Genomic DNA, 27,404 nt, shown 5'->3' with positions numbered 1-27,404 from the left:
ATTGTAATAACATACTGTATATTGTGATTTATCAGCTTTTTTAATGGCAAATTTATTTTGCAGCAAAATGAGATTGTCAAGCATATCAACACTGCTACTAAAACCTGCCATATATGTTGCCAGGAGTCAGTCTGCTATCAGTCTGATATCTGTCTGCAATTAAATGGGGTCAAGTTGGCAATTACATGCAATGTGTTTCAGATAATACAGCAATTAGCTGTGATAAATCACCAAATGTTGCTTAAATGTTGCTGTCTGCATAGACAGAAGTTCACATTTAATTATTACCAGCTAGCAGTCAGTTAGGTTAAGTTCTGCGACTAGTGCTCATTGACAAAACCTCATTCAGACTGTTGATTGTTGCCAATCTGTCTGGATTTATAAATTAGACTGTAGTTATTTGCAAACCTTCAACAATTCGATTGCAGTCATATTGCCATGCAAAATACTGCGATACTATGCTGTATCAATTTTTTTCATGCAGACTTTTTCATAATCATTATGTCAGCGTTGTCTCTTTGATATTTGATATCAAAGACATGCGACCTAATCCAAAATGGGTTAGTTTTAAATTCTTGAATTCAAATTCACTACATCACCAGCTGTTAGTACACTTAGAACAATAGTCTAAATTATTCATGTTTTATAATGCTGCAAATCTTAACAACAGTAAGGTTTGTAAATGCAAGTTTCACAAGTAAAGTACTTTTTGTGTGGTCTGCTGAAATATGATGAAGTTGGCTTCATTGGTTCGTTGGTTCTTGTCCTCATGTACTGTGTTGTAGTATTCATTAGTTATGAAATATTCCCGGTCAGTTGGTTCAAGAAAATGAAGACAATCCATTGAACTAAACACAAAAACAAAATGCCAGCAGAACCACAGAACTTGGTAGATCGGGGCAGTGCTCCAGTTCAGCCTCCACTCATGAAACTTTAAATGCCACTGAATGCCATGGTGATTCGGTCGGACAAAAATGTTATCTTTAAATAACATTAAAAAGAAATCTAATGCTGCAGCAAAGATGAACTGTAATTGTGATAGCATGTAGCTATCTATAATTCAGAGCTGGGGCTGTGATATTAACTTAAGAGTGAACCCTTTGCATTTAAATGACATATTTGCAGGGGAAGTTTTGCATGTAGGTGCTCTTGCAGATAGTAAATGAACAGTGATGGGAATCAGTCAGCTGCACCGTGGACCATGTGTGCATGCGTCTTCCTTTCCTCTCATTCAGCTGTTTTAAAACGACACCTCCCCCCTCCTTCCCAAACCCTGCTCCCACTCCGAGTGCAGTCATTTCTAGTGCAGAGAAATGTCCCTGGTGACACAGAGGGATGACGCAGGCTCTCTCTTCTTTCTGTTTCACCTCTCCCCCCCACTAACATCATCTTTTTCCTCTTTTGACTCGCTCTCCCATGCTTTTTTTTTTTTTGCTCTGGCGCTCCCTCTTTCTCCATTTCCTCTCACTGTCTCCCTTTCCTCCTCCCTCTCCTCCTCCCTCTCTCTCATTCTGTCTCTCTCTCTCTCTCTCTCTCTCTCTCTCTGCTCCGGCACTGCAGTGCTGATTGTGATTGCACAGACACTCACACACACACACACACTCATTCACGCACACACACACACAGAAGCGTAGCTGAGAGGCAAGGACTGCAGCAGCATGCACCAACCACGGCTGAGCTGTTCAGGGACTTGAGGAAGGAGAAGTGAGGAGAGAAAATAGTGGACTATCTCACACCAGCCTGCATGTGCATCTTGCAGCGGTAGGAACGATGCATTTCAAGAGCGGACACCTTATGTTATCCGGCCTCCTCTGCACTGCCTCTGCATCCCATTCACCCTGCTCCTCCCACTCCAACTCTTCCTCCTCCTTGTGTCTACAGCATCATTAGACAGGACTACAGATTGACCGGGACTGGCGAGTGGTGGATGGTCAGGTTTTGCCCCGGCTGAAGGATTCTGCTATGCTACACACACATCACTGATGGTTGGATTGTAACTGACATTTGGAGCTAGACGATAACACACGACCTGCGAGGAATCTTGGATGTGCGTGTCATTCTTTACCAGTGTTGTAATTGGCGCATTTCTTCTTTTTAGCCGGTTGTTTTTGCCATCTCTGAGACTGGCTAGCAGGCACTGCAGCATCAGGACCGCAACACCATGAATTGGTAGGGCATGAGGACCCAGGGGCAACCCGAAGGAAGGGCTTGAGTGTTTCCATTGCTACCATTGCTGCTGAGGTGCTTATCTTGATTTTTTTTTCCCAGAAAAGTGTGCCTGGTGGGGGCTGGGGTGGGTGGTGACAGCACAGGTACCTAGGCCCCTGCAGAGCAGAGCGGGTGGCTCTTGCGTAGAGGAGGTAGGCAGGACGTCCTGTGGAAAAGGGGGGAAGAAGGGCTGGCTCGAGCATTGGGCTCCTGATAGTGGCTATTTTTGTCTCCTCTAGTTCAGTGATTGGGACAGCGGGTGGAAGAGAAGATGCTTATGGCCCGAGACACAGCGCGGGATGAAGCTCAAAAGCTACACAGGAAGTGGCTGAAGCACCAGGCCTTTATGGCAGAACTGGCCCGCAATAAAGAATGGCTGGCCAAGATAGAACAGGTGAGTGGAGGTGATCGAGGGCTGTTTGTGGAAAAGTGGGGGAGGGATGGGGAGGTCAAAGAGGCAGAGCACGTGAGCCAAAGAGAGCACGTGACAAAGAAACGGTGTTGATGGTGGGTGTGGTGGCAGTAAAATCGAATAGGTGAAAGTGGGTGACATGTCATCACTCAGCTTGGGGACATCCTGAATTACAGTGTCAAGGTTACATTGCTACAGTAGCTGTGCTGTTTTCAGATTCACAGGTGGTGTGATCCCTGTGGTTCTTTTGCCTCTTGATGCAGACATTTGACCAGCCTGCTCAGTTATGGAGGTTATAGTGATTCATACAGAGGACATTTAAACATGTGCAGCAGTTATGGACACACATGCAGAAAGTGCAGACACTGTAACTTGCTTGTATGTACTAATTTTATGTGACACAAGTGATATAGGGTCAGTTCACATCATTTTTTTTGTTCTGCTTTCCCATAATGCTTTGCTTTCCTGAAATCCTGACAGAGCAACATCCCATCCATACACAATGTTTTTCAGCTTAGATGTGCTCTAGGCCTGCATTGAAATCTGCTGGTTTAAATCACCGGTACATTATATGTGACATTTTAAATGTTAGTAGTAAATACGAAAAAAGTTTGAATAAATTGCAGTTTTTGTCTTGAGTACAGTATAACACTGTTTGATACTTAAATTATTTTATTGACTCTGACTCCATATGCACTGTGCATGTGTAGTGATGTCATTTAATGCATTCAGATTGATGACCATCCACAAACACTGTGAACTGGTTGAATCAGGCAGTAGTTTGTCCCTCAAGCATCATATGAACATTAGCAAAATGTCATCCAGAAACTACTGCAGTCTTCTAAGGGCTCCATTTTAAGTACTTTAATCACTATTTTTTCCATATTCTGAAAAAAAGGAAGGTTAATGAGCGGATTTCTCATTTCCTATCATACAAAAACCATCATTACTTTGTCTCTTATTGTGTAACGGGTGTTCTGGCAGCAATGTTTTTGACTATTTGATGTCCACAGCAGATGAGTTGCTTCTATCAGATTATGTGAATATATTCATCTGCAGTAGAAATAAATAAATAAGAGAAATTCAGACATTTACCTTTCAGTATGTTTAAGTCATTCATTTTTATTGAATGCATAAAGAAATTAATTGCTTTTAAATTATTAGAGCTTTTTTGTAGGATATATTGAATTATTAGATATTCATAGGGTGACAGTGTAACCAATTGTAAGCACAACCCTTGCAGACAAATCTTACAATGGTATAATGAGGAAATCCTCATTAGCCATCTTGGTTGTCCATGTGTGAAATGCATTTTAAGGTTCATTGTGCTATAGTCTAGACCCTCAGACTGAGACAGACACCTTAGCGTAGTTCAATAACGATGCAAACTAACAAAAACATAGTAGGACTTACATTTCTAGTAATCAGGCTTTTTGGAGATGTTGTTGATGCTGTGGACCAGGGATAGTTGGAGAATCCAAGCAGCCACACTCACTTGTGTTCTCATTAGGGTTATGTACTGTGGTGTAGAAGTGCAGGACACTATTTTTTCTGATCTTACCAGTTGAGCAGTGAACTACTGTAAAAATGTATTTCTACAAAAAGACTCAATTAATGTCACAACACAACTCAAACGACCTAATGTTGTCAAATAGATACAACTTAGGAGTCGTTGTGGTATCTCTTTATTAGAAAGAAATTTGGTTAACAGATTACAAGACAGACGTTGGCAGCTACAGCTTAACTGAGATCTCCCCATAGAAACCCTGTGTTGGACCTTTTGCTCTGTCAAATCTGTTTTGACCTTCATATTTACCTTTTTGGTTTGTATATTGTTCTGCCAAAACTGTACATTCAATCTTGACTTAGTGGGTTTAACTCAGTGTCTCTAGCTAGTAGTGAATGGTTCCAGCTTCTGAACTGCAAACACCTTTCTGCCACACATCTCAATCTTTGAATTCAGGTGTTTTCAGTCCCATTTCCACAGCTGGAAGCACTTTGGCGACAGTGGGAAGGAAAAACTCTCTTTTAACAGGAAGAAACCTCCGGCTGAACCAGGCTCGGGGAGGGGCGGGGCCATCTGCCGCGAGCGGTTGCGGTGAGAGAAGGAAATTAGGAACCACATTTAATAACTCAGCCACAGAGCAGCAGACCATGAAGTTGCCAACTCTTTGCTGACTCAGAGCCCCAAATTGGTGCTGGCGTTAACATCAACACAAAAACTGTGTGCCGAGAGTTTCTATGGCAGAGCAGCACCTGTAGGTGTAATCCATAGGTACACACACAACAATTATTTGTATTTGTTGTATTTGTGCAGAAAACTTTGTAAACCTGTTAAAATTTAATGTCTCCTTTAATAACAATATTTGTCATATTTGGTGATATCTAGTACACATAGTTTTGATAACTAAGATAAGTCTTTTAATCAATCTTTATGTATTCAAATGTGTTATTTATTAGTGTAATGTCATTTGGCAGCTACACTGATAAATGATACAATTATAACACAATATATGTGTTCTGGTACTGCAGTAACTAGAATACAAATATTGTTTTAAAAACAGCACTGAGGCAGTTAAAGGATTAGGCTGGACATGTCTCAGGACCTGCCACTGCAATGTTTTTGTTCATTTTATTTATGCTTTCATGAGCTGCTTTACACAAGCTGGAGGTAGAACATAAAGTGAGACAGTTAAAACATACAGTAAAATCTTGAACCATTTGTGATCAGCTTACATTGCAGTTAAATTATATATTTTGTCCACCACTGGGATAGAAAACTGTTACATTAGAATGAAGGAATACACTTGATGTTCTGCCAACTGAGTTTATATAAGGATGGATATAATTATTAAGGCACAAGCACTGGTATACAATGTCCCTTTTTGAAGTCTTAATTTTAGCATTTTGGCTGTTGCCATCTTGTTTCTGTTGGAGCCAACAAGGGGCCATATTTGGACGAGAGGCATTCACGAACATTTGGTCTTCTTACTTGTATCTTTAATAAGACTGGTTTTTTGTACCGTTGAGCTTATTTTTGCTGTTAAGTTGAGTGTTTTTAACATAAGACTCAAAGGGGGTTGACTCATCTTTGGAGTTGGCTTCAAGTGGTTATTTGAAGAACTGCAGTTTATTAGCCTTGTAGATTGTTGCTTGGTTGTGCCTGTAATGTGAATCCACTTTTACCTCTAAAATGAAAACAGAATGAAATAGGATACTGCTTTTCTTCCAAATCAGTGCATTTGTTTTTAACCTTTCGTGCCAAACAGCAGAAAAACTGAAAGGACTGACACAGAGCGCAGAAGATGGCTACTCCATAAAAACTGTCTAACATGTGCTAACTGCCTTGATTTCCTGTGTTCCCGACAGTGACAGTTTAATCTACCTCTTAATCTACCCCAATGCTATCTCTGTCATTACCTGAGAGACACAGAAAAAAGATGTTGCTGTGCTGGGACCGGAGAACTCTGCGTCCTTTTGGAAGGGTTCCTGTATCAGGCCTTACCTCTGTTCTCTCACATTACTTAATCAGCAGAGCCACAAAGATCCATGTCGGCTCATATATGTGGAGGAACTGTGGGTGTTTCTCTCTTACAGTGGGTGGAATACTAGCTGACCTTGTGCTTTGTCTTGCTGTGGGCTCAGGGGTCAGTGGATTGTAAACAAACACTGTGGAAGTAACAAGCTGGAGAACATAGATCACTGAACGGACACAAATTAGGTAACTAAAAATGGATACCTAACAAATTGGTTATCTGTGTTTTGCTCAAGGTTGGTACCCAGTATATTTTTGCAGTGAGTTGAGATGAACATAGATTTGTTTATATGTCATATTCACAGACAGTGGACATTGATAATATACAAGTATTTCCAGCAGCTCCCCTTTTTTAACAATTGAGATCTAACAGGGGAAAAAACACTTGGACAAAACTGCTTCAGACATCTTAACATACGTGATGGATCAATTTCATGTGCCTGCTTTACATTCAAGCTCCTTGGATTGTTTAATCCAACATGGCGTGCTCAGACACAATGCTGTTTTTATTAGTACGGCAAGTCAGAAGAACCAATAGTGTCCTTATCCTGCCTGTGGCTACTATTTTCAGGTATTGTGCACCTGTTGGGAACTGGATTCAGTGACAGATTACAGATTTTTAATGATACATGATGAAAGACTGTTTCCCACTGTGTGGACAGTAAGGTTTCTGACTGTAACAGGGGTATAAGCTACTATTCATCATTCATTGGTACACTGAAAAAAATCCATGTTGGATTTATTTAATTCAATAGTGGACATTGGTTGCACACAACTGTTTTGCTTTGGCAGAAACTTAAACAACTGAGTTAAATCAACACAACTTATTCATATTCAATAAACCTGTGCATTTTGTGTTGATAAAACGCGACTGAAACATGTTTAGATGAAGTAAGGTGAGCTCTTGGAATATTTTAATCCTTCGTAATTTTGACATTTTATCTCAACACTATTCAATAACTTTTAACCCAGTACTACTTGGTCACTCAAATACTACATGTTGTCTTCATATTACATAATGTTCAACAAAGTTTAGAGTCTGGTTAACATGAATGGATCTATTGAACAACTATCATCCTTCTATCTTTATCTAGGTTGCAGGAGGGGCTGGGGCATAACCCAGAAGTGATAGGGTAAGAGGCAGAGTACACCCTGGACAGCTTACCAGTCTATCACATAGAGACAAACAACCATTTGCACTTATATTCACAGGTAATTTAGAATCCAATTAACCTAACCCTAATTCTAACGACTGCATGACTTTTAACTGTGGGAGGAAACCAGAACACCCAGAGAGAAACCAATGCAAACGAGCCAGATTGTGGATTTGAACCCAGGCCCTTCTTCCTGTGAGGCAACAGCGCTAACCACCATGCCACCTGCTGCTTTAAAAAAAAAAAGCAGGAAAGCTATGATTTCAAGGCTTGATGCAGAATTTTCTGTGCCTTTTTGTCCTTGACAGGTTAAACCACAATAAATAGCAATAGCATACACGTGGTGTGTGTGTAGTTGTCTGCCTTAAGTTGTTGAATTTCATACAGATCCTACATGATTTAATTACATTCAAGACAGAAACATGAAATTTTTGTGTTCAATTTACAAGGTAGACTTTTTTAATGTAACAGCCACCCAAGAGGCTCCTTCCTCAAACCACGATCCAAAGCGCGTGAGACTGAAATCCTGTGCGGTGTCGTGAGATTTAACATTGCTATATTATTGACTTACTTCACTTGAACATGATATGGACAATTTAATCTACCCTCTCTGCATATCATGTAGTTTCTACACTATATAGTTACACTTAACTTGAACGCATGAGGCAATTGTGTTAAATACACTCAAGATGCTTACATAAATCCAAGAGATGGCCAATCCCTTTTTTTCAGTGTAGGATCAGTTTAATGCTCATTTTGAATCAAAGTTGTTGATAATAAGAACATTTAAGTACTTTGCTTGACATTGTCAATACTCAACAACAAAAATCATAATTTAAAGAGCAGGTTCAACAGGAGTTTTGTGGAGATCATGGGAAATACTGTTTTTTGTTTGGACCATCCATTAATTAATTCCGGGGTTATATAAATAAATTTGGAATAATTTCATGAAGAGTTGGCTTTTTAACCTTAGCATAGATATTGTTATCTTATTTTGTTACTTACTTAACATATAAAGTAGTGGTGCTGATATATCATTGTGGCAGTGGCATGTGACTTTACAGAATGGCAAGCAGAGACAACTTGCACCAGCTCCCAAACAGACAAAAACATCTTCCACAACAATTTAAGTTGGATCAGATTCAAGCATACCATTTGTGCTGCCTGCCTTTCTGCAGTCCTTCCTCGCTGAAGAATTGTAAAGTGTTATTACTTATCTAGACAAATAAATATCTAGTATTTTATTAAAAATTGTACCCTATTGGCTGACAGCGACAATGGGTGGAAGAATTGCCTTCGATGCTTGTTGCCTCCTGGGAGCACGAGGCAGGTCTGGGCCCGCGCTGGAGAGTCGGCGCAGTGGCAGGATGGCTGCTGTGTTGCCTGGGATTACTCCTTATCTCCTACCCAACCCTGTTGCTGGTCACGTGCTCTATGTTGTGTGTGTTAGGTCGGGGGCGGGTTCATTCCACTGCAGGGTAACCTGCCACTGCATGTGGCGAATAAAATTTGAACTTGAACTTGAATTTTTCAAACAATCTATTTAGGAAAAGAAGCAATAAAAGATCATGACAACACCTCAGCAGTGTCGGGGAGTAACGGAATACATGTACTGGCATTACGTATTTAAAAGACAAAATATGAGTAACTGTATTCCATTACAGTTACTTTGTTGAAATAATAGATTACATTCTTTTCCTGTTTCACATGTTAGGCTGTGCCCTCTCTATTATTGGTAATTACACACTGGTGGAAACCCAAACAAAACACTAATAATAATAAGAGGCTCGAATGTCTGTGTTTCAATCTCGTGGCCCATGTCACCTCGACTTGCGTCCTGCATAATGACGTGAATAAATAATGTTTAAAATTATTATTCAAAAAACAATTTAATATGAAGGCAATATGAGCAGAGTGTTACAGGCATAGCCCTATACCCGTTATGTGCAAAAAAAAAAGGAGAGTTGAAAAATACGAGTTGGGAGCTGGAAGCATGTAAATATAATAATAACCACTGCAGCCAAAAAGAGAGCCTGACGAGCCCAGCTGTAAGTAAGTCGTTAAGACTCGACTGTTGGCTGTGTTCGTGTTTTCCTCCGAAACAATAAGTTCCGTTGCAGCAGCCTTTCAACACCTCTCTCTGTCTCTTGCTAGCAAAGTTGACACAGACAACAAAGTAAAGCTCGTTTTCGGTTACGACACAAAACCCGACGTATTAGCCAGAGGTCCCTTTACTACGGTTCGGAGCCGCGGACCTGTTTTATATTTGCACGGAGTAGTTTTCTATATGAGATCACTGCAAAAAGTGCAGCCTTACCTAATGTCCACCCTACTGTTACTCATTTACAGTGGGGCAAAAAAGTATTTAGTCAGCCACCGATTGTGCAAGTTCCCCCACCTAAAATGATGACAGAGGTCAGTAATTTGCACCAGAGGTACACTTCAACTGTGAGAGACAGAATGTGAAAAAAAAATCCATGAATCCACATGGTAGGATTTGTAAAGAATTTATTGGTAAATCAGGGTGGAAAATAAGTATTTGGTCACCTCAAACAAGGAAAATCTCTGGCTCTCACAGACCTGTAACGTCTTCTGTAAGAAGCTTTTCTGTCCCCCACTCGTTACCTGTATGAATGGCACCTGTTTGAACTCATCATCTGTATAAAAGACACCTGTCCACAGCCTCAAACAGTCAGACTCCAAACTCCGCCATGGCCAAGACCAAAGAGCTTTCGAAGGACACCAGGAAAAGTATTGTAGACCTGCACCAGACTGGGAAGAGTGAATCTACAATAGGCAAGCAGCTTGGTGTGAAAAAATCAACTGTGGGAGCAATCATCAGAAAATGGAAGACATACAAGACCACTGATAATCTCCCTCGATCTGGGGCTCCACGCAAGATCTCATCCCGTGGGGTCAAAATGATCATGAGAACGGTGAGCAAAGATCCCAGAACCACACGGGGGGACCTGGTGAATGACCTGCAGAGAGCTGGGACCAAAGTAACAAAGGTCACCATCAGTAACACACTACAACGGCAGGGAATCAAATCCCGCAGTGCCAGACGTGTTCCACTGCTGAAGCCAGTGCATGTCCAGGCCCGTCTGAAGTTTGCCAGAGAGCACATGGATGATACAGCAGAGGATTGGGAGAATGTCATGTGGTCAGATGAAACCAAAGTAGAACTTTTTGGTATAAACTCAACTCGTCGTGTTTGGAGGAAGAAGAATACTGAGTTGCATCCCAAGAACACCATACCTACTGTGAAGCATGGGGGTGGAAACATGCTATGGGGCTGTTTTTCTGCCAAGGGGACAGGACGACTGATCCGTGTTTAGGACAGAATGAATGGGGCCATGTATCATGAGATTTTGAGCCAAAACCTCCTTCCATCAGTGAGAACTTTGAAGATGAAACGAGGCTGGGTCTTCCAACATGACAATGATCCAAAACACACCGCCCGGGCAACAAAGGAGTGGCTCCGTAAGAAGCATTTGAAAGTCCTGGAGTGGCCTAGCCAGTCTCCAGACCTCAACCCCATAGAAAATCTGTGGCGGGAGTTGAAAGTCCGTGTTGCTCGGCGACAGCCCCAAAACATCACTGCTCTCGAGAAGATCTGCATGGAGGAATGGGCCAAAATACCAGCTACTGTGTGTGCAAACCTGGTAAAGACCTATAGTAAACGTTTGACCTCTGTTATTGCCAACAAAGGTTATGTTACAAAGTATTGAGTTGTATTTTTGTTATTGACCAAATACTTATTTTCCACCCTGATTTACCAATAAATTCTTTACAAATCCTACCATGTGGATTCATGGATTTTTTTTTTCACATTCTGTCTCTCACAGTTGAAGTGTACCTCTGGTGCAAATTACTGACCTCTGTCATCATTTTAGGTGGGGGAACTTGCACAATCGGTGGCTGACTAAATACTTTTTTGCCCCACTGTATATTAAGATTTAAACATCTAGTTGGTGTTGGTATGGAGAGTAACCTTCAGTAATAGTAATAAATCACACAGCAATAGGACATTCATGTAGTTGTAAAAAGCATGATGATATATTAAGTAATCCAAAGTATTCAGAATACGTTACTCTCATTGAGTAACGTAACCGAATATGTTACAAAATACATTTTGGGGCATGTAATCTGTAATCTGTGGTGGAATACATTTTAAAAGTAGCCTTCCCAACACTGCACCTCCGTACACATAAAACTGTGTTATTGGAAAACTGTGCATAAAATATCAAAAGTAAAATAATTATTCTGCAGAAAAATGCTCCCCATCAGTGTTAAATGGAATACTGCTGCACATTTTAACTATTAATTAATTTGATATTTTTTAACTATGTTATATTCGTAATCATCATCAGCATATCAACATATGCGTACTGGTGGTGGTCAGAGGGCCCGGTGGCGCCAGTGTCCGGCAGCCTTGCCTCTGTAGGTGCGCCCCAGGGCAGCTGTGGCTACAATGTAGCTTGCCATTGCCAGTGTGTGAATGTGTGTGTGAATGGGTGGATGACTGAATGTAGTGTGAAGCGCTTTGGGGTCCTTAGGGACTGAGTAAAGCGCTATACAAATGCAGGCCATTTACCATTCACCATATCCTGTAAATCGTTTTTGTGGTTGGACCATATATCTCTAAAAAAGTTGTTAATTAGCTCAGAAGCAGATGATTTAAAAATAAAAGTGCATTAAGATATATTAATAACAAAAGAAAATCTGCTAATTAACAAGCTCGAGCAGTTTGTGACATGGTTTACTGTCAATATCTACAGGTGGATTAAAAATGAAGGTGGAGTGTTGGCAAAACAGCTGGTTAACTGCTTTACATTCAGTCAAGTGATTTCTCATAGATGTTAATCTGAAAGTGCTGCTGTGCCTGCACTGATTACCTTGCCCGTTTTTAGACCAGATGCCTTCCCCTCTTCATTATCGTCAGAAGTGTCTTAGCTAATGTACTGAATGGGTTAAATGCAGAGGAACTATTTCCCCATGGGGACTAACACGCACACTTTTTAAAGGAATTGCTAATCTCAGTCTTTACGCGTGTTGGTCAAAGTGGTTAGCAAGAAGAAACTCATCTGTTACTATGCTAAGTAACAGAAGCTTGTTTACTTGCTAATGCTAGTTCTGTTTCAGCAAAAAAGTGCTGGTCATAGCTGATTTCAGAGCAGTGGAAACAGAGCCAGTGGCAGCTTCCAACTCATGATGATCTCCCATCAGTTTACCATGAAAGACTAGAGGTTTATCCAAAGTGCATCCGCAAACCACCAGAAAAGAGCTCATCTTACCCAGCTCATGTCACTGTTAAGGAGACTGACATGCCGGTGAAACAGAGACAGCCGCAGTTTCCTATGAGCACAACACAAGCCAAGTGCCGAGCTTTCCAACTGCAGCCATGAGATGGCAGTAATGTAAAGAATGGATCTAAACAGGACAGAAGTTTTATGAAAGCACTGCCTGAGGAGAAAGGAGAGACTGCAATACTTTCTTTTTAAATAATCTCTAATTTTAGATTTGACAAGTAAATACTGCTTGCCTTGATTGCCCTGAAGGACGGCTGCAGACCAAGAAACATTTTATCCAAATCAAGAGTTAAACAATATTTCATACGGATTTATTTAATAGCACAGTGTTCAATAACCAAATGTCAAGACTGTTTACTGACAGCTGGGCAGTCAAGTAGGTCTCATGCTGTACTACAATTTCGCCTCTGTCAGTGCGCCCCAGGGTGGCTGTGGCTACAATGTAGCTTGCCATCACCAGTGTGTGAATGTGTGCGTGAATGGGTGGATGACTGGATATGTAAAACGCTTTGGGGTCCTTAGGGACTAGTAAAAGCGCTATATAAATACAGGCCATTTACCATTTACTACAATTTAAATTTTTAACTGGGTGCCTATTGTGCTTTTCAGTAGAAACTGTGTGGCCAAAATGTTTCTGTCACTGCTAAAAACACCTGTTACCACTGAGTAACATGGTATCTTTGACAGTTTTGGTTATCTAGCTCTGTGAGATAGTTATATGAGGCCCTCCCACAGTGACAGCCTAGCACAGAAGCAACAAGTCTAGAAATTAAGTTAAGGTGCAATTTAAAAAAGAAAAAGACAAAACAAAACAACAAACACATGTCCTCTATTGGTCACAAGTTATTTTTGTCATCCTCCATCTGTTTTTACTGTTCTTGAATGTAGCAACAGAGTCCCTTCCAGCTTGTAATGTTTTTTTGGCAAGCTAGGATCACCCAACATCCTGTTTGGCCTTATACTTTTGTAAATATGCAAATATTAGATTTTCATTTTTCACAGATGTTTGTGTGTTGATGTCGTGAACTGTCACATTCTGTCTTCTGTTTGCTCAATGATATTTGAAAAAATGATATGCTTCCCAGCACTGTTACATGCTAGTATTTACTTTAGTATAGTCTTCATTAGCCTTAACACAACTTCAGATTTACTGCTATCTTAGCATTATGTCACTTTTTAATGAATTCATTCATTTTTTTAATCACATTTCAGTTTGACAGGTTCAACATAGCCATGCTTCTTGTTTCTGTAGCTGACTCAACAAAAACCTCAAAACCCAGTCAGAGATGACTGGGATCACATTGGTGGTTATCAATATTCCTTGTTAAGCTAGGCTTCAGACTCTGCTAACTTAATCTATTTATTTTACTACTCATTGTGCACTCAGTTCTGCTGTTTTAGGGCTCTACAAACTATAAACGTGCTACAGATAATTATCAAAAACTACTAAGTCCATTGAGAATAACACTGTTACATGGCATAATGGAGAAGATTTGGAATAGCATACATTTTTGGTTACTGACTGAATATTCTTACTAATAAACAGCCTCCTAAAATCCATCCATTTACATATTGTTTTTTTGGGCTACATGGGGGCTTCCTTAGGGATTATTAAAGTATTAATATTATTCTTAAAGTATTCTGATTCTGACTGAGCCTAAATGAGCCTTGACAGGTCACCAGTGTATATTTCAGACAGACACACACTCACAATCTGCTAAATCTAAAGACCCAGTGTAAACCAATTAAGAATCATCAGTTACCTTCAAAAGCTTGTCTGAACTGCATGAGGAGCCAGACTACTTGGAGAGAACCTGTGCAGGCAAAAGGGAGAACTTACAAACTCCATGCAGAAGACACACCGAGTCAAACAGGCGGTTTAAACCAGGAAGCTGGTTTAAAACTTTCTTTTATCAGTTGCATTTCAACCAAAGTAAAACACTCTTGGCTTACAGAGTTTGCACCGCATGGTATTATTCAGTGGTATTACCAACATACACCTCGATGAATGTATTAAATATACTCTCTCAGGAAAGAATATTTATTTTTCTTAGAACATATTTCCAGGATAAAAGTAGGTGCAAATGTGGTACTTATAGATTATTTTAAATTGAAACTCTGAATGGAACATCAGGGATTTTCCAGATGAGGTTGTGTTTTAAGCATAAGCTAATGAAAGCTCATCAAACTCACTGTATTGATTGGTTATTTTATGTGATAAAAAGCCTACCAATAGGCACTAATTCATTTTCTGGCTTCTGTTCTGTTTGCTCGCTATTTGTAAAATAGATTTGAGAGGCATGTATAATCTTGTGTCAACCCTACAGGCTCTTTACACTTTTATATCTGTACTACACTGGTTCATTTGATCCAAGTCAAAGGCTTGCACATGCAGGGAGCCGGTTTGGCCCTGTGGGTGAGCTGGGGACCATCTGCCACACAAATGGAGTGCAGCGGCCTGGGTTCGGGTTTAACACGTGGCCCTTTTCTGCATGTCTTCCCCTTGTTTATCTCCCTGTTTTCCACCTGGTCAACATGGCCAAGCTTTCTTTGCTTTACCTGATTCACAAAACGTAAAAGTGGCTCAAAGCCATGCTTTTAAACCAGGCTGGCTGCCTCAGGATTTGCGCACTGTCACATATACAGTAAGTGGGCATTTGACATGTCATTTCACTCATCCTTTGCACAGAATGGACAGATTGAATGTTGTCTGCTGCACTGAGTGAAATCGTTAGAGAAATCGATGAGAAAGTTGAATAAAGAACGTAAAAAATAAAATGGCAAAAGGCGATAAGAGTTTTGTGCCTGCAATTACATCAGTTAGTGATGTTGCAAAAGAACCATTAATCTTCTGAATTATTGAGTTAATATATTTATTTTATGACTTGTGACTGCTGTTCACCAGTCCTTTACAGATCTGAAACTTGAAACATATTTAGACATTTAGGACATTCAGTCCATTCCTCTGTGGCATTTTCCTGTCTGTTGCCAGATTAAGGTGAAACTAATATTATTTATGTTCTTTGTCACAAGTAACCTACTAATAGACTAGTTAGCTACACTACAGGAAGCAGATTAGAGTTGTACATTAAGAAAACATACAGTTTGCATGTTGTAAAATTGCCGCATGGCTTTCCTCCTCCTCAGGTATGAAGCATATGAACCGACAGAAAACAGCAAAAATCCTGAACATAACCAGCTCCAGACGAGGTTGTGTGTTCAGCACAAGTTACTATGGTGATCTTGCTAGATTAAAAGAAATCACATATATGGCAAAGACAATTCTGGCTTTAGGGTCAACCTGAGCCAGTAACGTGTTCTTTTAGTACATCCATCAAACTGCTTTGTGTTAGCAACTCTAACTCTTTTACGGATACAGAACTCACTTATTCTTATTATACACCTTTTTAGTTTGTATGGATACACATGTTCTATACATGCACAGCAGATTGCTTTCCAAAGGAAGACATGATCTTCTTTGCCCAATATTTGGACAAATTATTGCACATTTTTCTGTGTATTTGTGCTAACACAAATATTCAGATTAACTCAATCATTCTTCATATTGTATTCTCTAGCCAGATTTCTCCATATGGAAACTCCACTAGCCCCTTTAACTAAGTAATCATCCAAGTCTTGACCTTTTTTCTAATTGTTTACCTATTTTAGAGGTCAAGGGCGTCAAATTCAATTTTACAAATGGCAACAGTGGAAAGTGAAAATCACATTAAAGCCCATCTCAGCCTTGCCTCTCAAAGTTTATCTCAAAAGCCACTGAGCCATCAGTGTGATGTATTCATTTCTAACCTTGTCCATCCTGGTCACTCGCAGTGAAAATCTTAACATCTTCCACTCTGCCACCTCCAGTCTTTTAGTCAGTGCCACCATCTCCAAACCATACATTAGAGGAAGTCACACTGCCATCTTGTACCACATTAAAGGCTCAGCATATATAATTTCTTAATACATGTCCCATATGCTTATATAAGACTGAATAAAACTACTTAAGGGGCATTTACCCTGCCCCTCCCTGAGCCTGGTTCTGTCGGAGGTTCCTTCCTGTTAAAATGGAGTTTTTCCTTCCCACTGTTGCCAAAGTGCTTGCTCATAGGGGGTCATATGATTGTTGCTTTTCTCTCTGTATGTGTTATTGTAGGGTCTGCCTTACAATATAAAGTGATTTGAGGCAACTGTTGTTGTGATTTGGTGCTATAGAAATAAAACTGAATTGAATTGAATAGTGATGATTTGCCACACTATTAACAGTTAATAATGTAATCTCAAATTAAGCGCTTGAATTCAGTGAATTGCTGGAATTCACTGAATTTAAGCGCTTGTAGGGTCTACCTTGAGGTGACTGTTGAACAGAATAACAAATCTTTGTTTTTGTTCTCGCATATGTTTCTTCTAGTCTTACATAATCTGTTTTACTGGTCTGAACATGACATGTGGACTCTACAGTGGGTAAACTGGCCAAAATTCATGCACTTTTTAACCACAATTGTACAATAAGTAATTTTTTAAAGATTCATTAGCGGCAGGTGTTCAGCAGATAATAGTCCAAGTTGCAGAGCAGAAGAGTGTATTCACACCTACAGTGCATCGATCTGTGTGGTGTGAATACACTGTTGTTTTTGCAAGTGGAATGAAACAAGCTCTTTAATCCCACCCACTTTTGAATTATGCTGCATCAGCTTTAAATGGAAGCCTGCAGAATTTGGCAACACAATGCTGCCATAATGGCGTGATTTATTTGTGGTAGCCATTAAAATATGGTACTATGTCAGCTACGATGGCCTCCAAAAATTCCCTTCACAGATACCCTTTGGATCTGACTGTGCCTGGGCTGTATGCACCATAAACCTTTGATTCTTTCTCTTCTCGATTCCCTTCTTCCTTTAGTCTGCCTTTTCTCATCTCCTTTGTCCACCCCCTCTCTGATTTCTTCTCCTTCTGCCTCACTCTGTGTGTCAGTAAAGCCAAGAGAAAAGAGAGTGAGAAAGACCTGCTTTCTGCTGGCTCTGCATTATGAGAGGGAGAGCGAGGGATGTGAGCGAGTGAGCGCTAGCAGCAGTTTAGCAGACTGTGCCAAAAGAAGGAATGCAGCACTGCATTATGAAAGCCATAGGATATAGGTTCAACTCTGTGAAAGATAAATGAGAGAAGCAGGATTTAGAAGATGCACCCCACCATACACATGGCTGATGTGATAATAGGACGGAAGTAAATAAGCAATGCATCATCCAGAGCAAGCCAGAACAGGACGTTTCCTTAAAAAGTGCAGCATTTTCTGGTGCTTCAAATCACGAAGGAGTACCTTGTCATAGAAGGAAAACGCCTCCTACTCCCCTAAGTCTCACTGTAGTTGGAGACTGGTAATTATCTATTCTAGGGAAGAACTGACACAAAGGGAAGCACCACAAGCTTTGATCTCATCAAATCTCCTCATCCACATCATGTCATGAACAGAGCTCAAATATTTAGGGGAGAGAAGAGGAGTATGAGCGAAGGGCGGAACGGGGGTTTATCAGACTTGCCATATACCATTTTTAGGTCAGCCCAAGGCCAAACTTTGCTCCGTACACCTGCCTCTCTGCAAGCGGGGGGCTGCAGCCTTGGCGTGGAGCTCTGTCGTGCTGAGCTATTTTGGGGACAAAACCAAATTTAGCCACTCACTTTCTATCTGTTGTTCTCCCAGCTCCTTCCTGAAATACAAGAATGCATACAGACTTGGGAAAAGGATCTATAGGTTTGTGGCTTAGTGTGTTTATTCAATTCTAAATATTCATTTGGTGAAATGAATCAATAAAAGGTTCATGAAAAAAATGCTTTCAAAAGGAAAGTTGATTTACGATACATGTCAAGTCTGATGAATTTGGTGATTTGGTGACGTATAAATAAAATTGAACTGAATTGAATTGACAGTTGTTTGCAGCATCGTGCAACTTATAGATTTCTAGTAGCAAGCAAGGCGATCTGTAGGAGCCTTCCATTGAAGCAAAACCTGACATTAAAGGAGTGCAAGAGCGAGAAGCAACAAAATCACTTGGCCAGGAAGTGACAGTGCCACACATAATGTAATTTTAATAAAACTTCACGACTATGCACCATTCTCTAAAAACCTACCCTAACACTTGCACTTTCTTTCTGCAGGAAGGTCAGGAGCTGATCCAGGAGAAACCTGAGCTCCGTTCAGTGGTGCAGCAGAAGCTGGAGGAGATTAGGGAGTGCTGGTCTGACCTGGAGACCACGACCAAGGCCAAGGCCCGCCAGCTCTTTGAAAATAACAAACCCGAGCCAGCAGTGAAGAGCTACTCAGACCTCGACAATCAGCTCTCCCACCTGGAGCAGCAGCCCCCCCAGCTGGAACAGGCACACCACCTGCCAACCTTCAATGAACAGCTCCAGAAATTTCAGGCAAGTCCCAAGGCCCTCCTCTTGGTCTGAACTTGTCTCTTAAACCAGCGCAACATAAAATTCAACCAAATGTGTTTAACATATCAAGAAAGCTGTAATTAATTATTATTGGTTAACACCACCTTGGATGTAGGTGCATATTTCCACTGAAGTGTGGAGCCTTCTTGTATAGTTTGGCTTAAATTGCAACATTTTTCTGTATAGTTGAAAATTTTCAATAAATAGCCCACAGCGGCCCTTGTAGTGGCCTGCTCTCAAACATGGGGTTCAGAGGCATTCAAAAATGCACCTGTTATATAACCCTGAAATGTTCTGTTAGGGAAACAGCTGACGTGCTGTGTTTGTCCATCCTTCATATGGTTGTAACATGACCTTTCCTTTCTATCCGGTGAAGGCTATGGAGTCTCAGATAGGGGACTTTTACAAGGATGTGGGAGAGCTTGGAAGCTTGCAGGGGCTCTGCCTACCCCAGCGAGGGCTGATGGCAGGTGACAAGGAGGTCGGCGAGCAGTCAGGCGAAGTGGAGACCCGTATAGTCCGCCTCATCGAGCCCCTGAAGGAGCGACGCCGCATCCTGCTGGCTTCCAAAGAGATGCATCAAGTCGCCCAGGACCTGGAAGATGAGATAGTGAGTCCCTCCTCTTCTTGTTTCATATATTTTGTCTTAAATTTAAACACTGTTTATAAAATGTGCCAGTATGGTTGTTACAATATCATCACACATAATTGCTTTTTCATATTCAAAATTTGCAAAGTAAATATATCATGTCTTTGCCATCGCTTCCGTGTTTGGTCTACGTTTGATCGTAAACATGCCTTCTGAAATATTTAATAACCCCACTGTGGTTGTTTGGCAGCTGTGGATTCAGGAGAGGCTTCCTTTAGCTACTTGTAAGGATTATGGAAACAACCTCCAGAGCGTACAGCAGTATATCAAAAAGAACCAGGTAAGTCAGGGATGACTTTTGGCCATGGTCAGCTGAAATGTAATCCACATTCTGATAAGACTGAGAACTTTCTCATCGGTTCTGTAGGCAATCCAGAGGGAGCTGACAGGGCGGCGGGCTCGTATTGAGGAGGTTCTTGATCGGGCAGCAATCATTGCTTCACTGAGAACTCCTGAGGTGGAATTTGTACGTGAGGGGGCGGGACATGTACGCCAGCTGTGGGAGGTGCTGCAGCTGGAGACGGAGAGGAGGTCTGTGTTGCTGGAAGCTGCGCTACAGGCTCAGCAGTACTACAGCGAAGCAGCTAAAGTGGAATCCTGGCTGTCAGGACAGAAGCTCAACCTGGCCAGCGAAGAAAAAGGCACAGTATGTACCCCTGTAATATTCACACTGCTCTTTACAGCCATAGGTTATCATCAAAGTGATCATGGTGTTTTATTTTTCAGGATGAGGCGAGCACGCTACAACTTCTGAAGACCCACCTGGCTCTGGAGCAAACCGTGGAGACATATGCAGAGACCGTAGGCATGTTATCTCAGCAATGCCAACATCTACTAGAACTAGGACACCCAGACAGGTGTGCCATAATCCCTGCAGATTATCCTAAATTTGTTTTGCACATTCTAAGTACTAAAGTTTAACGGAAAATTGTTTTGAAATTGTAATTGTATTCTTTTGTTTTGTCTTAACTTTCAACAGTGAGCAGATCACCAAGCAGCAGTCCCACATAGACCGCCTCTATGTGTCTCTGAAGGACATGGTGGAACACAGAAAGATGAAGCTGGAACAGCAGTACTGGCTGTACCAGCTCAACAAGGAAGTAGAGGAGTTAGAGAAGTGGATCACTGAGCGTGAAGCAGTAGCCAGTTCCACTGAGCTAGGCCAGGACCTCGAGGATGTCACGGTCAGTATATCTACAAGGTTTTAGCATCTAGTCAAACAACAGGAACACATGAGGTGTTCTAGTCTCAGTCAATTCTGAGCCCAAACTGTGAACCGTGGCAAGGAAATTTCACGACTGCACAGGTGGCATCCTAATACAGTGCCACACCATTCTTTCTCAAATGTTTGTAGAAGCATGCTGCATGCCTGGTTGCTTAATCTTATACACCTGTGGCCATGACAGTTATTGGAACACCAGAATTCAATGATTTGGATGGGTGGGTGAATACTTATATAGTGTATACCATAAAGGAGACAGACGTATATTGTGTTTCAACTTTGATCTCTCTTGGCTGACTGCAACATGTTTGTTCCACCAACAGCCATGGCCATAGCTAGGATCATGTGCTTGAATTGGGAGGGGTAAGAAAGCAAACTCAGTGGACTTCAATCTGCAATATACTGACATCTTGTGGTGAAAACTTTACACCGTGTAACTTTTTTTTTTGAGATTGGAAAATTAATGAGCACAACAGCACCACCCACCTGTTTTTCATGTGTTCTTTCTGTCTGGGACAGCTGATCAGAGAAAAGTTGTTTTAAATGGGGTGAACTGCAGGGGGGCACCATGGCCTGCAAGGATTCACTGGAAGTGGTGCAATTTGGTCCAGTTTTAATCAGCTGCTCAGTCACTCAACAGATTTATTTAACAAACATCTTTTGCATTGATAGGATACATCTGACTTTCCTTTTACGTTCATTGGAGACATTTTTGACGAGGAACTTATTTGTCAGGACAGGAGAAAGCATTCTGTATTTGCAGGGTGGAAATCATCCACTGTGTTAAATTACATTACATTTATGAGAATAAAGAATGATTCATGTTTGTGTGAGTCTCTGTAGCGTTGCGTTGTTTATTTGCGTTTCAGGTCCTTCAGGAGAGGTTCACCAAGTTTGCATCAGAAACCAACAGCATTGGCCAGCAGCGCATGGAGCAAGTGAACAAAATGGTGAACGAGATGATAGACTGTGGCCACTCAGACGCGGCCACTATTGCTGAGTGGAAAGACGGACTGAACGAGTCGTGGGCTGACCTGCTGGAGCTGATGGAGACCCGCAGACAAATGCTGGCAGCATCGCACCAGCTGCACAAGTTTTTCACCGACTGCAAGGAGGTATGGTCACATCCGATATCAGACAGTGACTCAGGTGTGCCCTGTTCTTCCTCAACATTACAGGTAGACTGTCTGGGCGTGAGTTGCAGCTTCTATTTTTAAAGCACTCATGATGACAGCGTTGTCCTGTGTTGTAGGTCTTGGCTCAGATCGCAGGGAAGATGAAGCAGCTGCCAGAAGTGAGGGCGTGCCAAGCCAACATTACCAATCCAGCCACCCTGCAGAGACTCATGCACTCTTTTGAGCATGCCCTTCAACTTCTAGTTGCACAGGCAAGTGATATACTCACCAAACTTGTGTTTGTCACAAAATAGATTATACGTCATAGACAAAGCAAACTTTGACTAAAAACTAAGGCTAATCTTTTATTAATGAAACAGAGTGACGCATGTCTTTATGCAGGTGAGGCAGCTGCAGGAGAATGCTGCCCAGCTGAGGACCATCTATGCTGGTGAGAAGGCTGAGGCTATTATGGTCAAGGAACAAGAAGTGATGGATGCATGGAAGGAGCTGCTGAGCTCTTGTGAGGCCAGTCGTGTCCAAGTGACTTCAGTAACTGATAAGGTCCAGTTCTTCTCAGTGGTGCGTGAAAACCTAATGTGGATGGAAGGAATCATGGGCCAGATAGGATGGGATGAGCCAAGGTAAGGTAGCATATGCTTGTTAAGGTATGGCTCTCCTTTATTACAGTTTGGAAAAGATGAATTAGAGCTTTAGAGAGTGCATTTTTACCTGCAGGTTTCTGTGGTCTTATATGGTCAATGAAGACAAAATGTTAATATTGTCTTCTGTGCCGCTTTGACCTAATTTCATATGACACCTGCTACACCGTTTGTTTTTGTTTTTTGTTGGGGGCTTCTCAGGTTGACACTCTAATCACTGCCTTTATTTGTCATGTTCCCAACCAGTACCACCGTCCAACTTGCAGTATTTTCATATTTGGCCTGAAATCTTTCAGCAGATGTCCACATATCAGCATATGCATGAACATACAGCACTATGGGAGCCACAAAGATGGCGAAACATATGCACATGTAGTGTGTTTTGATGCAGCTAACATTTTTATGCCTCTACAAAAATTGAGCCTTCCTCAACTTTTGATCCCCACCATCCTTTTTTCTCATCACTTGCAGTGCCATCTTTTGGCACAAGCCCTTGAAAATTTTCTTTTTTTCATGTCTGGCTATAAGATTGTGTTGTTCTTCTTATTCTTATTCCTTTTCTTCTTCTTCTTCTTCTTCTTCATGCAGTCTGCTAGTTTTTTTAATATTAACTTTGACACCCAAATGTTTTCACTCAATCCATAGAGAATGTCTGGGGCAGGGTAAGAATGTTTTCACACTCGTCCAGGTAATAAATGAAGGCTGGTGTGATAAAGCCTGACAGTATTGTGTCCCTCCGTCCGGATCAGAGGTTTTTCTGAATTTGTTTGTATTATATATATTGTTATAATATGCTGACATAATATTGGTCAATCACTGATTTGTGTGTGAATCATTCATATACATGGCTGGTACATGAGGCCCTTTGGCAATCTTTTGCTCTTTGACAGATTTGCAAACTATTGCTGCCAATACAATCACATCGCTAATACTGCTAAATAAGGAGACTAATATGGCTGTTAAACAACTGTTTAAGAAGTAGAACTGTCAGGATTCCTTTTTTAAAATATTTTGTGAGGGGGTTAATGTAACCAGAAAAAAATGATCTGTGTTCCTTAGAGATCTGACAGCTCTGGAGGGAATGATGAGACAACACCAGGAGCTGAAAGCCAAAATAGATGGACGCAGCAAGACCATACAGCAGTGTGCAGATCTCGGCAAGATCCTGATTGCTGCTGGCAACCCTGCTTCAGAGGAGGTCTGACAAAAAATATTCACACTGTTAATATAAGAATACATAAAAATCATACAATTACTTTATGTAGTAATGAAACCAACCTGCCTGTCGCCGCAGATAAAAGAGAAGTTGGACAGTCTTCTGACTAAGCAGAAGGATCTTGTTGAAAAATGGGACAAACACCAGGAACGGCTGCAGCGCAGTGAGTAAATAGAATACTTAATAGATGAATACTTAACAAAACACTCTGTTAAATGTTAAATGGGCCTAAACTATAAATGTTTTTCCCTTTCATGCCACTATGTGCATTTAATATATCATGAATCATGTATGAATCTTACTGTTCTTTTCTGGTTGAGCTGACATTGCAGATTCACTCTCAACACAATTTAACCAAAAAGACTGAAATCCAAGCTGTAACATAAATGATAAAATTCCCTCATAATACATACACAAACATGTAAATAACAGATTCTACTGAGTATGCATTAAGCATGTAGTGAGTTGGTAATAGTGTGGCTGGTCTTCTGTCACTTCCAGAGCAAGAAAAATTCCAGTTTGCTCAGGAGACAGTAAAAGCAGAAGCCTGGCTAAAGGCCAAGGAGCCGCTGATCACTACCAGGCATCAAGAGGGAGGAGTAGCCCAAGCCCAAACTGATGAGGTTGAGCAGCTCATCCTTCGCCACGAGGCCTTCCGCAAGGCTGCTGTAACCTGGAAAGAACGCTTCAGCTCCCTGCGCCAGCTTTCTGCTGTAAGCTTGACTGTAGATAAATAATGAATCAGTTTGCCGGAGTCACAGTTTTTTTTTTTAAAGTGACTACGTGTTGTGTTTGCTTAGCAGGCATGGGCGCATACCATGAGTTTGCATCATCACAGGCTTTAATCTGGCTCGTGACATTAAGTGCATGTGGTGTACCCTAATCCCACTGCACCCAATCTGCCTTCCGCGCTACATTGCTTAGTGTTTTGTCTGGCATATGTTTGAAATGAACAAATCACTAGCTTTACCTGCATCTTTTGGAACCATCGCATAAAATGTGGCGTTAATCAAGTTTATATGGTGCTATTAGTTATGTAGCTAACTCTCTCTCTAGGCTGAGAAGAAAAAAGAGGAGGAGAAAAGGACCCCACTCTCCAGCCGAAGGATGTTCCCATTATCTTGCCTGACTCCCAGTGTTCCCTCAACCAGTGCTACCTCTTCTTTCCTAAGGCAGACGGTACAGGCCCAAATTGAACCGAAGCCCTTGCAGCCCAGTTTGGATCTGGGTGCCACCTCTGCAAGCCAGAGACTGTCTTCAGCACTGGCCGGCTATAGTCCAGTTATAAATGGATCAGGCTACCACGGACTGGATCAGGGCAGCGGGAAGTTGATGGGTACTTCTTACCTTGGGATGAACCACCCGGCAGCCGGAGGTGGGAGTGACTCTGGTTTCTCAGCACTGACCTCTCAGAGTGGTGGAGTAGACACCTCCACCTATCTCGGTTTGAACCATCAAACTGCTTGTAGCGCAGAAAGCTCTGGGTACTTTGGACTAACTACTGGGAGCATGGGTGGGATGCAGAATCATCTGGGGAGTGGCAGGTTAGGAAGTTCAGGTAACCTAGCTCAGCAGCCAGGCAGTGGAGGTATGGGAAGCCCAGGCTTTCTGTCTCAGCAGAATATGGGCAGTTCTGGATATCTGGCGCAACCGCAAAACATCGGGACTTCCGGATATTTGGGACAGCAGCCAAATTTAGGGAGTTCAGGATATTTGGCACAACCGTCCAACATGGGGAGCTCTGGGTATTTGGCACAACAGCCCAATATGGGAAGTTCTGGGTTTTTGGCACAGCAGTCTAATATGGGGAGTTCTGGATACCTGGCACAGAATTATCAGAGCGCTGGCGGATTGGGTAGCTCAGGCTATCTGGCACAAAATCATTACAGCAGTGGAAGCCTGGGCAGCTCTGGATATCTGGCACAGAGTGGTGGCATCATGGACCCTAAAATGGCATATGCATGGCAGCACCTGAAAGCTGACTTCATGCAGCCTAGAATCAACCACATCCACAAGGCTGTAAACCCTCTTCTCGAAGCCAGCAGAGTGCAGCGTGAACAGTTTGGCGACATCCCGATGGCAGACATGATGGGGCCAGAGTCAGGGCTGGAGCTCCTCCACGGCCGCCTCCAGAGAGATCCCCGTGGCAGCCGCTCTGACCCTCAGATGGACCATCTGAGGAGAGAAAGGGAGTACAAGCTGGGCAGACAGACCTCCAGCGAACAGGAAATTCAAGCGAGGCTGAATGAGCTGCCGCTGATTGTGCGGCAAGAGCGTTACCGGAGGCGCCTGGAGAGGCAGTCGTCTAGTGAACAGGAGGGGAACGGCAAGCAGAGGCTGCAGAGGCAGGACTCGAGTGACCTGGAGGGCTCTGCTAAGGAGGGCTCTGACAAGCGCTCAGGGTATGTGAATGAGTGGTTTCTTTACAGTTTGCCCAGTCAGCACAGTCCAGCATGATCGTTATCATTTGGAGGTTACGTAACGATTGTGTTTGCTGTGTGGGTGACTCATGTTTGCTGTCCATCCAGGGAGAAGAGAAATACCATGGCAGAGATTGTAGAGCAGGTCCAGGAGAGAGAGGCAGCACATGTGAGTTTACATACTGCACACCACAGTATTGTGGTGTCACTTTAGTTTAAATTATGTATAGATGCAATATTCTCTCTTTTGTTATCGGGTTTTTCAGGCACGAGGAGAGCCTTATCGACCTCCTAGCAGCCTCTCAGCACCCGTGACCCGTTTTGATGGACGTCCTCGTGCCCGAGACCGTCCCAAACCAAGGAGAAGGCCCCGTCCAAAAGAGCCTGAGGAGACTCGACGATCCCGCTCAGCCCCGGCAACTGGAGCCCCAACAACACCCCAGCCGCCTTCACACACTGCCCACAACGAAGGTTCCCTCTACCGAAAAAAGGCCACCAGCTCTGACCTTGAAGCTCAGCAGCGAAGCCCAAACAGGTAAAGAAGTCATGAACAAAAGACAAACACCACCCCAGCAATAACAACTGCCTCATTAAAGGTCTGATCAAAAATTTGCAAACTATGGAAAACTGTGCAAACCAGGTCAAATAGCTTATGGTTTCAGCCAGCAGGGTATTACTTTTGTGTTTGCGAAAAGAAAGCAGGTTGTCTAGAAGCAACCTTCACGCTCACTGTCGTTACTATCTTTGACCAGAGTGAGCTGACTGTCTTCATTGAAGACTAATTTATTAAACTGACCTCAGTCGGATCCAGCTATCATGTTATCAATGCTATCAATGTTAGCATGTGTCATGAACTTTGAAGAAACCATCGACGATTAGCTTTCAGTCCTGGTCAGTCACACTATATATGTGTTATGACACAGAGCGACAGTATAGTTAGATCTATATGTTTTTGGACAGTTAAATATTTTTGCCTCCAAAACCAGCAGAAAGGATTTTCCAAAGATTCATTTGCATGTTTGATTCAAGTGGTTTATCTCGGTTAACGGCATATTTGATTTGGG

General features: G+C 42.0%; 1 protein-coding gene across 3 annotated transcripts in view; it reads left to right on the top strand.

Annotated features, from left to right (window-relative positions):
- Nucleotides 1-1,476: 1,476 nt before the first annotated feature.
- sptbn4a (spectrin, beta, non-erythrocytic 4a) overlaps nt 1,477-27,404 on the top strand; it is a 33,462-nt gene continuing 7,534 nt past the window's right edge. Inside the window, exons 1-18 of one of the 3 annotated variants that reach the window (XM_082549854.1) lie at nt 1,477-2,169; nt 2,269-2,360; nt 2,448-2,602; nt 18,775-19,038; nt 19,433-19,666; nt 19,896-19,985; nt 20,073-20,351; nt 20,432-20,562; nt 20,685-20,889; nt 21,797-22,042; nt 22,180-22,314; nt 22,445-22,686; nt 23,764-23,902; nt 23,999-24,083; nt 24,422-24,633; nt 24,977-26,322; nt 26,449-26,509; nt 26,607-26,875. In XM_082549854.1, coding sequence (XP_082405980.1) covers nt 2,480-2,602; nt 18,775-19,038; nt 19,433-19,666; nt 19,896-19,985; nt 20,073-20,351; nt 20,432-20,562; nt 20,685-20,889; nt 21,797-22,042; nt 22,180-22,314; nt 22,445-22,686; nt 23,764-23,902; nt 23,999-24,083; nt 24,422-24,633; nt 24,977-26,322; nt 26,449-26,509; nt 26,607-26,875 — 4,061 coding nt within the window. In that variant the 5' untranslated portion in view covers nt 1,477-2,169; nt 2,269-2,360; nt 2,448-2,479. Of the gene's footprint in view, nt 2,242-2,268; nt 2,603-18,774; nt 19,039-19,432; nt 19,667-19,895; nt 19,986-20,072; nt 20,352-20,431; nt 20,563-20,684; nt 20,890-21,796; nt 22,043-22,179; nt 22,315-22,444; nt 22,687-23,763; nt 23,903-23,998; nt 24,084-24,421; nt 24,634-24,976; nt 26,323-26,448; nt 26,510-26,606; nt 26,876-27,404 lie in introns of all 3 variants that reach the window. The other 2 variants (XM_082549853.1, XM_082549855.1) reach the window with 2 other exon arrangements.

This window comes from Aulonocara stuartgranti (assembly GCF_965226115.1).
Source record: "Aulonocara stuartgranti genome assembly, chromosome: 10".
Taxonomy (NCBI): Eukaryota; Metazoa; Chordata; class Actinopteri; order Cichliformes; family Cichlidae; genus Aulonocara; species Aulonocara stuartgranti.
This window is presented reverse-complemented; position numbering and strand designations above follow the sequence as displayed.